Source organism: Marmota flaviventris, chromosome 2 (genome assembly GCF_047511675.1).
Source record: "Marmota flaviventris isolate mMarFla1 chromosome 2, mMarFla1.hap1, whole genome shotgun sequence".
In the NCBI taxonomy this organism is placed as follows: Eukaryota; Metazoa; Chordata; class Mammalia; order Rodentia; family Sciuridae; genus Marmota; species Marmota flaviventris.
Window position 1 is genome coordinate 12,889,653 of NC_092499.1, and position 13,591 is coordinate 12,903,243.

At 53.5% G+C, this 13,591-nt stretch overlaps 1 protein-coding gene across 1 annotated transcript in view; it reads left to right on the top strand.

The window, feature by feature from the left end:
- The window catches only part of Lgmn (legumain), a 29,569-nt gene extending 18,560 nt beyond the window's left edge, over window positions 1-11,009 (top strand). Inside the window, exons 3-14 of the mRNA XM_027931689.2 lie at window positions 1,189-1,286; window positions 2,071-2,152; window positions 3,590-3,675; window positions 4,620-4,695; window positions 5,296-5,358; window positions 6,934-7,000; window positions 7,981-8,099; window positions 8,185-8,274; window positions 8,428-8,628; window positions 9,495-9,665; window positions 10,128-10,195; window positions 10,463-11,009. Of these exons, the coding sequence (XP_027787490.2) occupies window positions 1,189-1,286; window positions 2,071-2,152; window positions 3,590-3,675; window positions 4,620-4,695; window positions 5,296-5,358; window positions 6,934-7,000; window positions 7,981-8,099; window positions 8,185-8,274; window positions 8,428-8,628; window positions 9,495-9,665; window positions 10,128-10,195; window positions 10,463-10,505 (1,164 nt within the window). The 3' untranslated portion in view covers window positions 10,506-11,009. The remainder of the gene's footprint in view (window positions 1-1,188; window positions 1,287-2,070; window positions 2,153-3,589; window positions 3,676-4,619; window positions 4,696-5,295; window positions 5,359-6,933; window positions 7,001-7,980; window positions 8,100-8,184; window positions 8,275-8,427; window positions 8,629-9,494; window positions 9,666-10,127; window positions 10,196-10,462) is intronic.
- The last annotated feature ends 2,582 nt before the right edge of the window (window positions 11,010-13,591 follow it).

Sequence of the window (13,591 nt, forward strand, 5' to 3'; positions counted from 1 at the left end):
GGGCAGGTCACCTCCCCTTGCCAGGTTGCTCTTTCCCCATTGGTGAAGTGGGGTGTGACCTCCATCACCTGGGGTCACTGTGAGGACTAAATGAGATAATGCGTGGGAAGCTCCAGCACAGGGCTGGATGGTGGAAGAGCCAGCGGAAGTGTCTGTTACTGCATTTCCTCAGCCGTCCATTCATCTAAACAGCCCGTGTGCCAGGCCCGGAGCCTGCCCGTTCAGCATTCAGCAACTGAGCCGCGAGCACCATCTTTGCCATGAAATGAGTGTATCTGTGCTGGGCCTCTGCAGGCCCGATACCAGGCTTAGTGTTTGGCCAGCTTATTTTTATTTATTTACTTTTGGAGGTGAGAGTCTGAAGTGGGTCTCACCCGATTCAACCCAAGGGTGCTTTACCACTGAGCCACCTCCCCAGCCCTTTTTCATATTTTATTTGGAGACAGGGTCTCACTGAGTTGCTGAGGGCCTTGCTGGGTTGTGGAGGCTGCCTTTGAACTCGTGATCGTCCTGCCTGAGCCTCCCGAGCCTCTGTGTTTACAGGCAGCACTGCCGCACCAGTGGCAAGCTTTATCTTCACTGAGAGCCGGTGCGGTTGGGAACAGGCAGTGCAGGGGTCCAGGTCCTCCCAGGGAGGCAGAGCCGGACACCTCTGTCCTCAGGTCGGAAGAGGCCTGTGTGACAACCGCCGGCCCCTGAGCTGTCAGCCTGTCTGCCGGTCACTCTGAGCCGTTTCATTTTGGAGAGCTAAATCCCTGTTTTCAGGAGGCTCTGTGTGGCCTGCAAGGCCCTCGTGCCCGTAGCTGTGTGTGTGTGTGTGTGTGTGTGTGGCCCGCACGAGCGCTGGCTTCCCCCCAGGCCAGAATCCGGAGAGTTTGGGTGGGTGGGAATCTTTTAAAATCAAGGTGAAATGTTTTGGGCTATAGATGGACACAGTACCTTTATTTTACTTATTTCATTTTTATGTGGAGCCGAGGATGGAGCCCAGGGCCTCACGTGTGCTAGGCAAGTGCTCCACCGCTGAGCCCCAGCCCCAGCCCCAGAAATGTACGTTTTAGAAAGCAATGATTTCAACACCGACCAGCAGGCGGCCGTGTGCAGCCCGCCTTCCAGGATGTGGCACGTGGGTGGCTCTAGGAGCCCAGGGGCCCCCTCCCAGGCCGAGGGTGACCGAGTCTCTCCTCGCAGGCCGATGCATGCCACGCCTACCAGATCATCCACCGCAATGGGATTCCCGACGAGCAGATCATCGTGATGATGTACGACGACATCGCCAACAACGAGGAGTAAGTGGGGAGCACTGGGAATGGGGGGCGCGGGCCAAGGCCTGAGACCAGCACCGCTCCTGCTCCAGGGCTCCCAGAGTGCGGGCCGCAGCCCGTCACAGCGGTGGAAGGCCAAGGGCTCTGTCCAGATCCCCGCGCATCTCGGCCCAGGCAGGGTGGGGAAGTGGAAGGCGGCGGCCCCTGAGAGGCTAAAGCTAGATTCCCTCTCACCCTGGAGAGCTGCCCCGTGGGGCCCCAGGTCTGCCTGTTCCTAGAAGACGCTGGTCCGGGCATCGGCCCCCCACGGCCCGCTCTGCACCTTTGTGACTCATTGCCCTTAGTTTCCTGAGGGACAAGGACAAGCAAGGTGGGCACTGAGCTTGACAGTCCTCCCCTCCCCGGTCACCCTGCAGTGGTCCTGAGGGGTGCTGCCCTCTGTGGCCATCACAGGGATCACCGAATCACTCCGAGGCTGGCTTCCGAGTCCTCTTTCTGTCCTTTGTCTGAGGGAGCCCTGGTGAGCCCTGGTCCCAAGGTGCTGTGTGGTACCCAGCAGGAGGTGGGCGCTGGCCCTGGCCTAAGTTTTAGAGCTCTGTCTCCCACTGCTGCTGCCAGGAGCTCCTGGATGGTGCCACCTGAGGTCTCCACCCACCCAAGCCACCAACAGCCTGGGGACCACGCAGGCAGCGGAGAGATGTCTCAGACAAACGTAGTGGTTTACTGTTTCTTTACGCAATGGGGTAGACGCTGAAGAGAGATTTCAGAGACAGTCACGTTTTGTTTCTGTCACGTCCTCTGATTGCAGGAACCCAACCCCGGGTATCGTGATCAACAGGCCCAACGGCACGGACGTGTACAAGGGAGTCCCCAAGGACTACACTGGGGAGGTGAGGGCACTCAGGGACTTTGGGTGGGGACGGTGGATTTTGTTTCATTTCCTTGATGATTTTTCATTATTTGTTGTATTTCTAGAATCAGAACCTTGCTAGACTGATTTCTTGTCCGTGTTTCATGTTTCTGTTAGGATTAGTGTTTGAGGGGTAAATCATGAGAGAGAGAGAGAGAGAGAGAGAGATTGTACATGCACACATGTGCTCAGTGGACCCAGGGCTTCTCTCATACTAGACAAGTGCTTACCACTGAGCTATTTTATTTTGTTTTCTTGAGACTGGGTCTCACTGTGTTGCCCAGGCTGACCTTGAACTCCTGGGCTCAGGTGATCTTCCTGCCTCAGTCCCCACGTGTGGCTCGGGCTTGGGTGTATGCTCCCACACCTGGCTCAATTATGAGAGTTTTAAAAGAAAACAGAAAAAATGAACAAAAGAACATCGTGTCTAATAAATTGCAATATACCATTATTTGGTTTCAGGTCTGTGCATACTTTAAGTCTGGTAATACATTTCTTTAGTGATAACCTGATTTTCTTCAGGTATTACCATTAATCTGATCTTGGATTATCTGTGCTCTTTTATGAAAATCAGTGTTCTCAGCCCTGGGCCTAGTGCATGGTATCTCAGGATTTTCCCGAGGGTAGGTTTTTGTTGATATTATAGTACATCACTTCTAAATGTTTTTATATTTCACCCACTTGATGGAGAGTGTATAAATTGACACATTTAAAACACCATAGTGACTTCAGTCTGGTTTTTGTCACCTCTTTCATATCTTCAGAGTGATCTCTTAGGAGATTTTTCTTTGTGATAAACATTTGTCTCAAGTCTAGTATTTCTTTCAGTTTCATTTTTTTCTTTTACATTCAAATATAATTCAGTTTAATATCATACATATAACAGAGTTGATTCCATTTTGGTGAAACTGTTTCTTTCTACATGGTTATAGAAGGGAACGTTTGGAATCTGGGTGTCAGGATTAGGGTGATTGTTTCTTCCTGTGTACTTTTTTGTATTGCATTTAATGATCCAGTATCAGTTTCACAGACTGCCCTCTAAGGACTCCGTCCCCCTCTGGGACTCAGCCTCTTGGGTAGCCAGCTGGATGCAGGGGGCGGGCTGGTCGCTGCTGTCTCTGTCTCTGTGTCTGTCCCTGGAGTACGTTCTCTTCCTCTGCTCTGGTCCCTATCTGTCATCATCTTTGCATTTCTCTGCCCACATTACGGTGGTCAGGAAGGAGCCAGGCCTGCCGAGCGGAAACTGAGGTGTGCTTGGCCCTGGGATGCCCCGGGCCCAACACTGCCCTTGCCTGGGGCCTTCCTGGTTCTAGCGGGTTAGCCCTGAGCCCTTGCCTGTGTAGCCGTGGCTGGGCTCTTGTCCAGCTGTCTGGTCGGGACTGGTAGCTGCATCTGACTGACTCCTGATTCCTCGTAGGACGTCACCCCACAAAACTTCCTGGCTGTGTTGAGAGGTGACGCTGAAGCAGTGAAGGGCAAAGGCTCTGGAAAGGTCCTGAAGAGGTACGTCCGTCTGTGGGTCTCACTCCTCTCTCGAGAGCTGGCGCCCAGCACCGGGGCTCAGCCAGGCGCGCTTCGCCCCTGTTCTGTTGTGAGAGGCTTCAGAGGGGAGCTTTGTCCTCTCCTAGGACCACGGCTCAGGGGTGACTTTCAGTGGCTTCTCTGGATGGCCCATTTCTGTGCTCAGGAACCCTGTGATCCCTGGTCCCTCACTACTCTGGAGAAGTGGTCCCTGTCACTTAGACCCACTGTTGCGTTGTCTGTGGGTTGTGGTGCTGGTCACCCGGGGGAGTCCCTGAAGGCCCCGTGGGTTGCCGGGCCCCGCCTGCCTCCAGCCTCTGGCCATAGGTCCCCGCATAGGGAGGGCAAACACTGGCATTAGGGAACTAACCCCAGCACTTGCCCCGCTGATGGTGGCTGGAGATGTCTGGTGCTTAGTGTTCCCAGAGCCACAATTTCAAGAGATGTCGGAGACTTTGGCAGCAGATCAGAAGGGAATGGAGGCCTGGGCACAGATAATCCAACCAGAGGCGAGTTAGAGGGGGGGACCCTCCTGGGGAGCTGAGTTGGCTCCGAGTGTGCCTCTGGGTCTCTGCCGCCTGAACATTGCCCTCCCAGCTAGAACCCTGCCAAGGGTGGGCAGGTGGGTCCGAGGGGCCTGGAGGGGAGGCTGCAGGACTCCCAAGGAGCCCACTCTGCAGGTCCCACCTGGTTGTCTGCCCAGCAGAGGTCCCTCTGCCTTTCCAGCTGTGGTGCAGAGCCTGGCACCAGGACAGGGCCCTGGAAGCAGAGGGGGCGGTCACCCGCGGGCCTCGGCTCCTCCTCGACCTGTTGGGCAGCCCTCATCCTCGAGCTTATTAGCTTTTTGACTGTTCAGAGAAATGGAATTTAAAATAGAAACAGGAGCCCGTTGCCCCCGGGCTCTCACTGGCCACTCTTCCTCGCAGCGGCCCCCAGGATCACGTGTTCGTTTACTTCACTGACCACGGAGCTACTGGAATCCTGGTTTTTCCTAACGATGACGTGAGTTTTTCTTCTCATTTGATCCTGGGAGGTTTTTCGGTTTTGCTTTCCTTCTGATCACGGTGCTGTCATGGAACCCGGGGCCTCGTGTGTGCTGGGAAGCGCTGTACCTCTGAGCCGCCCTTTCCGCCAGCACTGGTCCTTGACCTTTTAAAGACAAACTTGGAAAATAAAAAACAAAGCCTGGGTGTCAAGACTCGGCCTGTGGCCTGTTTCCTGAAGCCCTCTCAGGCTGCTTAAGTCCTGTGGCAGCTGGCCTTGGGGACAAGCTTGGCAGCTTGAGGTCTGTCCAGGGACGCCGCTCCCATCTGGCTTTGCCCACAGTCCTCTCCCAGCATCTGTGACTGTCTCAGGACGAGAGTGTCACACTAGACGTGGAAGAGCAAAGTCCCTGACAGCCAGGACAAACCCCCGAGCGGGGAAGCGTGATCTCTTCCCGTTCAAACACGTCATGAACACAGCCGAGGTCACCTTGGAGGGTCTGACTGTTCCCTGCGGTTACATGAGGGTAAAAGGAGAGGATTGGTAAAGTCTCTGTTGGTGGGCTCCCAGCAGGGGCCTCTCTGGTGCCTGCCTGACGTCAGTGTTCTTATCTTGCAGCTTCACGTGAAGGACCTGAATGAGACCATCCATTACATGCACGAACACAAAATGTACCAAAAGGTGACGTCAGCCCCGGGTGGCCTAGGGGGAGGAAGGCAGGGTTAGTAGAGGCCACCGTGGTATGACTGGTCCTATGACTGGGTGGCTGTGTTTCTGGAAAGGGTTTCCTCCTTTGATTGGATGGACCACGGATTGCCCAGGAGGAGCCTCAGTGAGCCTAGGGCGGTAGCTCTTCCATCAGAACCGCTAGGGAGCGCCGAGGACCTCGAGCAGGGCCTCACCCCAGGTCTGGCCAGTGCGATATGGAGGCTGAGAAAGGTGACTTTCTCAGTTTCCAGGAGCTGCTGCTGCAGGTCTGGGGACCACACTTTGAGGATCGCTGTCCCCAGGGTTGAACTGTTGGAGAGGAACATACCACCATCTTATTTCCACCCTGGCCCTCTTGCCTCTCTGGTACCTTTTAGAAACATGGAGGTGCTGCGATGGGCAAAAGGTGCAACTTATGCAGTCCAAGGGGAGAAATAAAGAATGTCCACGCACTTCTGCCCAACTCAAAGCTTTATTCACTCAAATCACTCAGTACAATTTCACTCTGTAGGTTCTTAATCAAGAAAATGACAATCCTTAGTGCTAGGCACTGCAGTAGACATAATCAATTCACAACAAACAATTCTGGTTTAATTCTAAGCACTGTAAACACACTTAATCATGACAGGCTCATGACAGACATTCCTTTTGCATGCTAAGTTCAAGTGTCAGATCAAAAGTCTCAAGCCTTAGGCCGCAAGTCCAGCAGATGCACACTCACTAAGACCGCGGTGATCACAGATCAGGAACCAAGGCAAGCTTCTCCTGGGGTGGAGCTACGGGTCGTAGGGAGAAGCTGTGGCTCTCACCAGGGTCAAGATGTGGCTGTAGAGTTGCAGAGTGGTGAGGAAGAGGCAGAGGATCAGCAAATGATGAAAAGGGTTGGGATGTCAGCCCAGGTGCTCCTCCTTCTCTCAGGGTGAGGGCATCAGTATCCGCTGGCTGGATGTCTGTTCATTTGTGTTATTATTTATATTAAATTTGGGGGCTTTTGATCCCCCTTTCAGTCCTTATCAGCTGCCACCAGCTATCGGAGGACAGCCTGCCAGGGGCTTCACTCTGAGTTTATCAGGGTTGGGGAGGTGGCTTGTTTGTGCCTGAGGGCCATACTGAGGGCTGCATTAGGTGTGCCTGGAGAGACTGCAGGTTTCAAACTGGAGTTTTAAAAATGGAGTTGCTTATGCTCAGGCCTAAGGCCATCCTCACAGGAGGGCAGGGCGCATGTGACGGTGACAGAAAGACAGCGTGCCTCCTGGTTCTGCTCTTTGAAGCTGCTCCCCGTGTCATGGTGACACTGCTTTCCCTAGCATCGCACGGCTCCTCCTCCCCTGCTGTACGTTAACTAGTTGATCATTTCAGTGTATTAGCAATGTGTGCACTGACCCCTGTCGGATGGCTTTGGGGGCTCTGCAGCAGCCTCCTGTAGCACTCATGTCTCCAAAGGCCAAAGTGAAAGACTCACGTGAACACGTGGTGGGTGGGGCTGGGGGCAGCAGAACCCCAGTAGCACTCGTGGGGCTGGGCAGCAAACGTCTTGTCTGCCTGCAGATGGTGTTCTACATCGAAGCCTGTGAGTCCGGCTCCATGATGAACCACCTGCCCAATAACATCAACGGTAGGTGGAGAGCAGGGCTGCTGGGCAGGGCACTCAGCCCGTGGAACTTCGTGCTCTACACAGGAGGGGGGCCACCAGGGCAGCCTGGTGTGCAGACGTGGGGGTGTCCAGGCCGGCAGCTCTCACTTCCTCTTCTCCCTGAGGATTATTAGGGAATAAAGAATCTGTAAGCCTCACGGGGCACTCCCAGGTTCTAGCAAAACTACCTGAGTCCAAAACCAGTGGGCTTTGGATCAGCCATGGGCTTTGGCCTCGTGCGGGTCCTCGGGCAGGTGACTTATCCTCTTTGTTCCTCAGGTATCCTCATCTGCAAAGTGGGGATCTAGCTAGGGCCTGTGTTGGGAGACTCATGCTTTGAATCAGTTCATGTGCCCAGCACTGTTCTGAGCCCAAGTGGACAGAGACTAAGTGGTAACTATTGAGGAGGTCTGTCCAGCTGAGTGCCTCCTTTTCTTTTTAAATTCAATTTAAGTTAATTATTTTTCCTATGCTCATGATGGGATCCAGGTCCTTGTATATGATAGACCAATGCTCTACCACTGAGCTACCCCCCAAGGCCCCTTCTGAATTTTTTTTTTTTAGTAACTCTTAGTAACAGATTAGTCCCATATTCTTAGGTTACGTGAGCCCTTAGGCTTTGTTAGCGTGCTCTTGCAGGATGGCAGGAGTGCTCGGGGTACTCAGCGTGCTCGCTGTGTTGCTGTTAAGTGGCTCTTCTTTCTTCTGTGTTTAGATTATTCAACTGGGGGGACTGGGCTGGGAGTGTGGCTCCGTGGTAGAGCACTTGCCTACCATTGTGAGGTCCTAGGTTTGATCCCCAGCACCGCCCACTAAATGCTAGTAAACACATCTGAGTGGACAGGGCCGGCCACCAGTCCTGGGTCGAAGCAGGTGGCAGGGGAGGTGGGAGACTCCAGCTTTAAGTGTGGCCCTCCGGGAGGAAGGAAATGCAACTCAAAGGTGCCTCTGATTCCTTGTAGTTTACGCAACTACCGCCGCCAACCCCAAGGAGTCCTCCTACGCCTGCTACTACGACGAGAAGAGGAACACCTACCTGGGTGACTGGTACAGTGTCAACTGGATGGAAGACTCGGACGTGGTGAGCTCTGGTGGGGGCCGGCAGCCCCTGGGTTGAACGGTCAGGCTCTGGCCCTGGGAGGACCTTCACGTTCTCCTTTCTGCAGGAGGATCTGACCAAGGAGACCCTCCACAAGCAGTACCAGCTGGTGAAGTCCCACACCAACACCAGCCACGTCATGCAGTACGGAAACAAAGTGAGTGGGCCTCCCCGCTCCTCTGCGGGGGCTGGCCTCGTCTTCAGTCTACACTCAGGGCCCTTCAGTGGCCCCAAAACTGTGGGAGCCAACTGTGCGCCTCCATCCGTCTGCTTACTCGGACATTCTCTCTCTCTCTCTCTCTCTCTCCAGTCCATCTCTGCCATGAAAGTGATGCAGTTTCAGGGCATGAAGCACAAAGCCAGTTCCCCTATCTCTCTGCCTCCAGTCACACGCCTTGACCTCACTCCCAGCCCGGAGGTAACCCTGGCCATCCTGAAAAGGAAACTGATGCAGACCAATGACGGGCAGGAGTCGCGGGGTCTCCTCAAGCAGATCCAGCAGCACCAGGATGTGAGTAGCACCCAGGGATCCTTTGCAGCCCCGCTCCCAGCCCAGGTGGGTGGCTTGGGCCACCGAGGCCCCTGTCCCCACCTGTCCCCAGGATGGCTCAGAGCCAGCTGAGAGACCTCAGGCCACCACCTCTGGCCACATAAGAGTGTGTGTGAAAGGGACCGACCTCTGTGCTCCAGGTGCAGCAGAGGAGGGGCGTCTTCTTTCCCTTCTAGGAAACTGACCTTGACCTCTTTGGTGGTCAGGTGCCAAGGGTTGGGTGCCTATTCCCCTGTCCTGCCAAGAAGCCAGGGCGTGTGGTGGCCCCCTTTTATACGTTGTTTCTTAGAGGCCAGTTCTGTCTTGCTGCGTATTGAGTTGTTAGCTAATCACATATGTGTAGTTTTAAACCCAACACAAAGTGCTTCTGCTCCTGTTGTCGCGATCCTCGTGGCCGCAGCCTGAAGTGCTTCCCACAGCCCTGAGCTCTCCTTGACTTCCCTGCATCTGTCTTAGTAGCTCCTCAGTTGGTTTGGAACTGGCAGGATTGTTCCCACGTTCCAGCTGCGTGCTCTCTGGCATGCTGGGCAGAGGGCTGCCTGTCCCTCCAGAGAGCCTGCTGCCTGTTCCGCTCATCCCTTTCTGCAGCCCAGCAGGGACCGATGCTCTGGGACAGGGCCTGGATCTTCTGGGTGAAAGCAGCCCTTCTGGTATCAGGAGTAACACTTCCCCGAAAGTGGAGGCCCCAGAAGGCGAGGTCACACAAGCCCCACACACTGGCCCCCTTCAGGACGCCTAAGCTGGCTGGAGCGGTGTGGAGAGGGGTCTGTAACTGCACCCAGCAGTGCTGAGCCAGACTCCACTGAAGGGCTGTGCGTCCCCCCCAGGCCAGGCACATCATCCAGAAGACCGTGAACAAGATCGTGTCTCTGCTGACGACCTCCGAGGCTGTGGGGGAGAGGCTGCTGTCCGAGAGAGCCCCGCTCACGGAGCACAGCTGCTACCAGGAGGCCGTGACGCACTTCCGCACCCACTGCTTCAACTGGCACTCCTCCATGGTGAGCCTGGGCCGCCGCAGCTGACGCCCGGAAGCTAAATTCACTTTGTTTTGCTAGCTGTCACCTCGGGTTCATTGCCTTGAGGAAGGTTCCATCCTGGCTGAGGGCCCTCAGGCGGAGATGCCCAGTTCCCTGGCCATGAGTCTTGGCCCTGGTGCACTCATGGTCCAGCGGGTGAGGGAGTCCCCAAGACACAGGTGGCACTCCCTGTGTGTCTTTCAAGTGCCTACTTCTCCCGCTGTTGCTGTCCCTGCCAAACGCCCCGCCCCCTCAGCCACATGGGGTTCTCCCTGCTGGGCTCTTCTGACCCCTCCCTAAGATGCATGTTGTCACACCCTGGTCCTGAGTGAAGTCTCTGCAGATGGAAAGGCCAGGAACCCCTGGCTGAGACGCCTGTCTCTGTAATGGCAACGAGTCCATTGCATGGTGACGGTGACGTGTGATTCTTCTGTTTTCTTCTAGTATGAGTATGCTTTGAGGCATTTGTACGTGCTGGCCAACCTTTGTGAAAAGGCTTATCCCATCGACAGGTAATGCCCGTGATGGTGACATTCTGAGAGTGTCAGGGAGCACACTGCTGTCTGTTTCTGCAAGTGTCCAGTTTGCTTCTGCCGCCCGCTGCCTGGTTTCCCCCGCTGCCTGGCTTCACCCGCTGCCTGGCTTCCTTGTGGGGACTTGGCCAGTGCAGAGCAGAGCAGCTGCCTTCTTGGCGGGTGGCTGGGAGTCTGTCTTGAAGAACTCCTGCTCGCGTGGGACAGTCTGGCTGGCTCAGTGAATGCCTTTCCTGTCTCTTACAGCATAAAACTGTCCATGGACAAGGTGTGCCTTGGTTACTACTGAGGCGCTGCCCTCTGGATGCTGCTCCCATGTGAACACTGGACTAACCAGAGACTGAAGAGTGGAGGCGGAAGGGGAGCCGCTGCCGCGCCCCGGGGTGCTGGTGGGCCACTCTGGGCCTCTCCCCAGGCCTTCCTGTCACAAGACCTCCCACACCTTTATTCCCTGTCCTCTGCAGGGACAGCCATGAAACTGAAGGAACTGCACACTGACTGGTCGGACTGTGTCGAGAAAGGGACATTTGCTCTCCAGGAGGTTTTTGGTTTTTTACTCATTAGTTTTCAGGAGCAAGCAGTTCCCCGGGGCTGCCAGAGCCTGTGAAAGGATCTTTGTTCTGAGAAAGTTGAAGCTGGAACCTCGTGAAGTCTTCAGGATGATTTGATTGCAGAGGGAAGTGAGCCCCGAATGCAAAATTATTTTTAGGAAAAAAATTATAATTTTTGATTGCTTTTGTATTTTATTCTGTAACATTGGATGAGTCTTAAAAAATAAAGATTTATAACTGAAGCTGAGTATGAATTCCTGGCCATGACCTTGAGGTCCATGCTCCTGGCCCTCCTGGTGGGGCCCTGTCTCCCCTCCCCCGCTCTGCTATTTCTGCCCCTGCAGGCCTGGGACTTCTGGCTCCTGTGCCTTCGCTCCTTCCTGTTCCTCCTGCCCAGTGCTTTTCCCTTCATCCCCACAGACCCTTGAACGGCATCTCAAGTGCCCAAGTGCCAGTCCTTGAACTTCCCTCCCTCCCTGCCTCCCCTCTCTTTACAAGTACCATCTCCTCCAGCCTCTGACAGCCACATCAGGGTCTGTCCTTGCACCAGCTGCAGGGTAGGGAGGGGACATCCCAGTGGGGAGCATGACCTCCTTCAGGGCAGAGGCCACTGGCTCCTGTTTCTCCTGACCCTGTGCAGGGATGAGGGTCACCACGTCTAGCCTACCCGGTAGAATCCCACTGAGCAGCAAAAATGGCGGGGTGGGCTCTGAGGTTTCAGGTAACAGTTGAAAAAAACCCTCTGCACTTGTTGCCAATGCTCAACAGCAAACCTGAGGGTTGGCGGGCTTTTAAAGAGATGCAGCGCTAAGAATAAGACGTGGGTCCCTCTGTCTTCCAGAACTGCCCACTGCCACCAGGACCCTACTTCTCTCTTTTTATTTGTTCCCCTATGGAAGAAAACATACTTAACCACTTAATAAAAGCAGCCCTATTTCACTTCTCAGATAACAACTTCCCAAGTCACAAGACCTTGGACTTTCTCCTCCTGTGGTTCCTAGGCTCTCAGGGGAAAGGGGTCTTTCCCCCTTGTGTTAAGCCATTTCTGTTAGATTTCTGTCTATGGACAAAAATTATTGTACTCTAACTAAATGCTTTAGCTGAGTAACTTAGAAACAACAGAAATTTCCTTCTTATGGCTGAGAGTTCCAAATCAAGGCACAGGCCCATGGGGAGACTCATTTTCCATTTGGATTCTAACTCAATACTTTTTGCTCAAATTATTCCAATTTTGGTCTTCAGGCACTCTTTCAGTTGGCTACTTTGTCCTTTAAACATGCCACACCCCATCCATACAGGCCTCTCGTCTCGTTTCTGTTTGAGGACTTCCTTACCTTCTGTGGCAACAAGATGTTCTAGGCTTATCTTATCTATTTTCTGATTCCAGGCTTAGCATCAGCCTTTTCTCCAAAGAGCCCTGGTTCTTCTTACTGGAAATCTTTTCAGAAACTAAGACCTGGGTACTAGATGTGCATGTTGCTCCTGGGGTGGGTGTCACCTGGAGGCTGGCTGAGCAGGAAGCATGTGTGTGCCTCTGTGAGTGTCCATGGTGACTGTGGGCCCATATTAGCTGCACATGGTTCCTACTGATGTCTCCAACTCCATCACCACGTGGACCACTCTAGTCGCCTGCCCTTTCTTATCTGTGAACTCCCACTCAGCCAGGGAAGCATGCCCTCTCCATGTGCCACCCATTTACCTGTCTGATTTCAGTGCACATGTGTAGCAGTGTCAGAATGGCCCCCTCCTGGGGAACAGCCTTTTCAACTAGGGCACAGTGCTTATGTGCAATCTCCTGCTGAGTAATGGCCTCTTCTCCTTCAGGTTCACTTCCAAAATTCCTCAGGTCAGCCCCTTCCCCTGTTATAGTCAGATGTCAGGAGATGCTCTGGAAATACATGCCCTTAAGTCCTCAGCAAGAGATACTGAACAATTATTACACCCTGCAATAACTTGGGCTTTACCTCTGCTCGGATAATGAGGCCTCACCCAGTGGGGCTGAGTTATACTCACCTGTTCCTTTATAATCCCACCCCTTCACCCTTTTTAGCCGCCTGCCCTTTCTTATCTGTGAACTCCCACTCTGCCAGGGCATGTCCCACGGAACCTCCTCTTGTGTGTCCCCTATGTAAGAATAAAGAATTCCAGAGGCTCTCTTTCTTTCCACAGACCTCTAAGTTCAGAGAGACGTCCCTGGATATGTGAAAAGGTACTTCTGTGTGTTTTTGTGCTTTCTTTGATGTTTTCTTAAGTTATTGGAAGAGTCCGATTTTGTGAGCCCAGCATAGGTCACCAGCTAGGATAGATGGCGATAGTCAGATTTATTCGTAGCAGACTACAATCCATTCTGGGGTCTCCTGACCTCCCGAAGTGATATTTTGAGATTTGTATACATTAGAATTCACTCCTGGTGGCTATAAACTTCTGTTTTGATAAAGGCAGTATGACAAGTTCCCACCATGACGTTTTCATACAAACAGTTTCACTGCCCTGAAAGTCCCCTGGGTTTCAGCGAATCTCCTTCCTTTCCCCCACCCCACGGGCAGCTACTGATCTCACAGCTTATAGTTCTGCCCTTTCCAGAATGTCATGGAATTTGGATCATATGATCTTTTCAAATGGACTTCTTTCATTAGCCACATGTGTGTAGGTTTCGTCCCTGTCTTCTTCATGACTGGTTGCTCGTCCCATTGCCGAATCCTATTGTGTGGATAGACCCTAATTTGCTAATTCACCTGTTGGAGGATAGCTTGGTTGTTTCCGGTGGCGATAAATGAAACTGCTAGAAACATTCAAGTGTAGGTCTTTGTGTGGACCTAGCTTG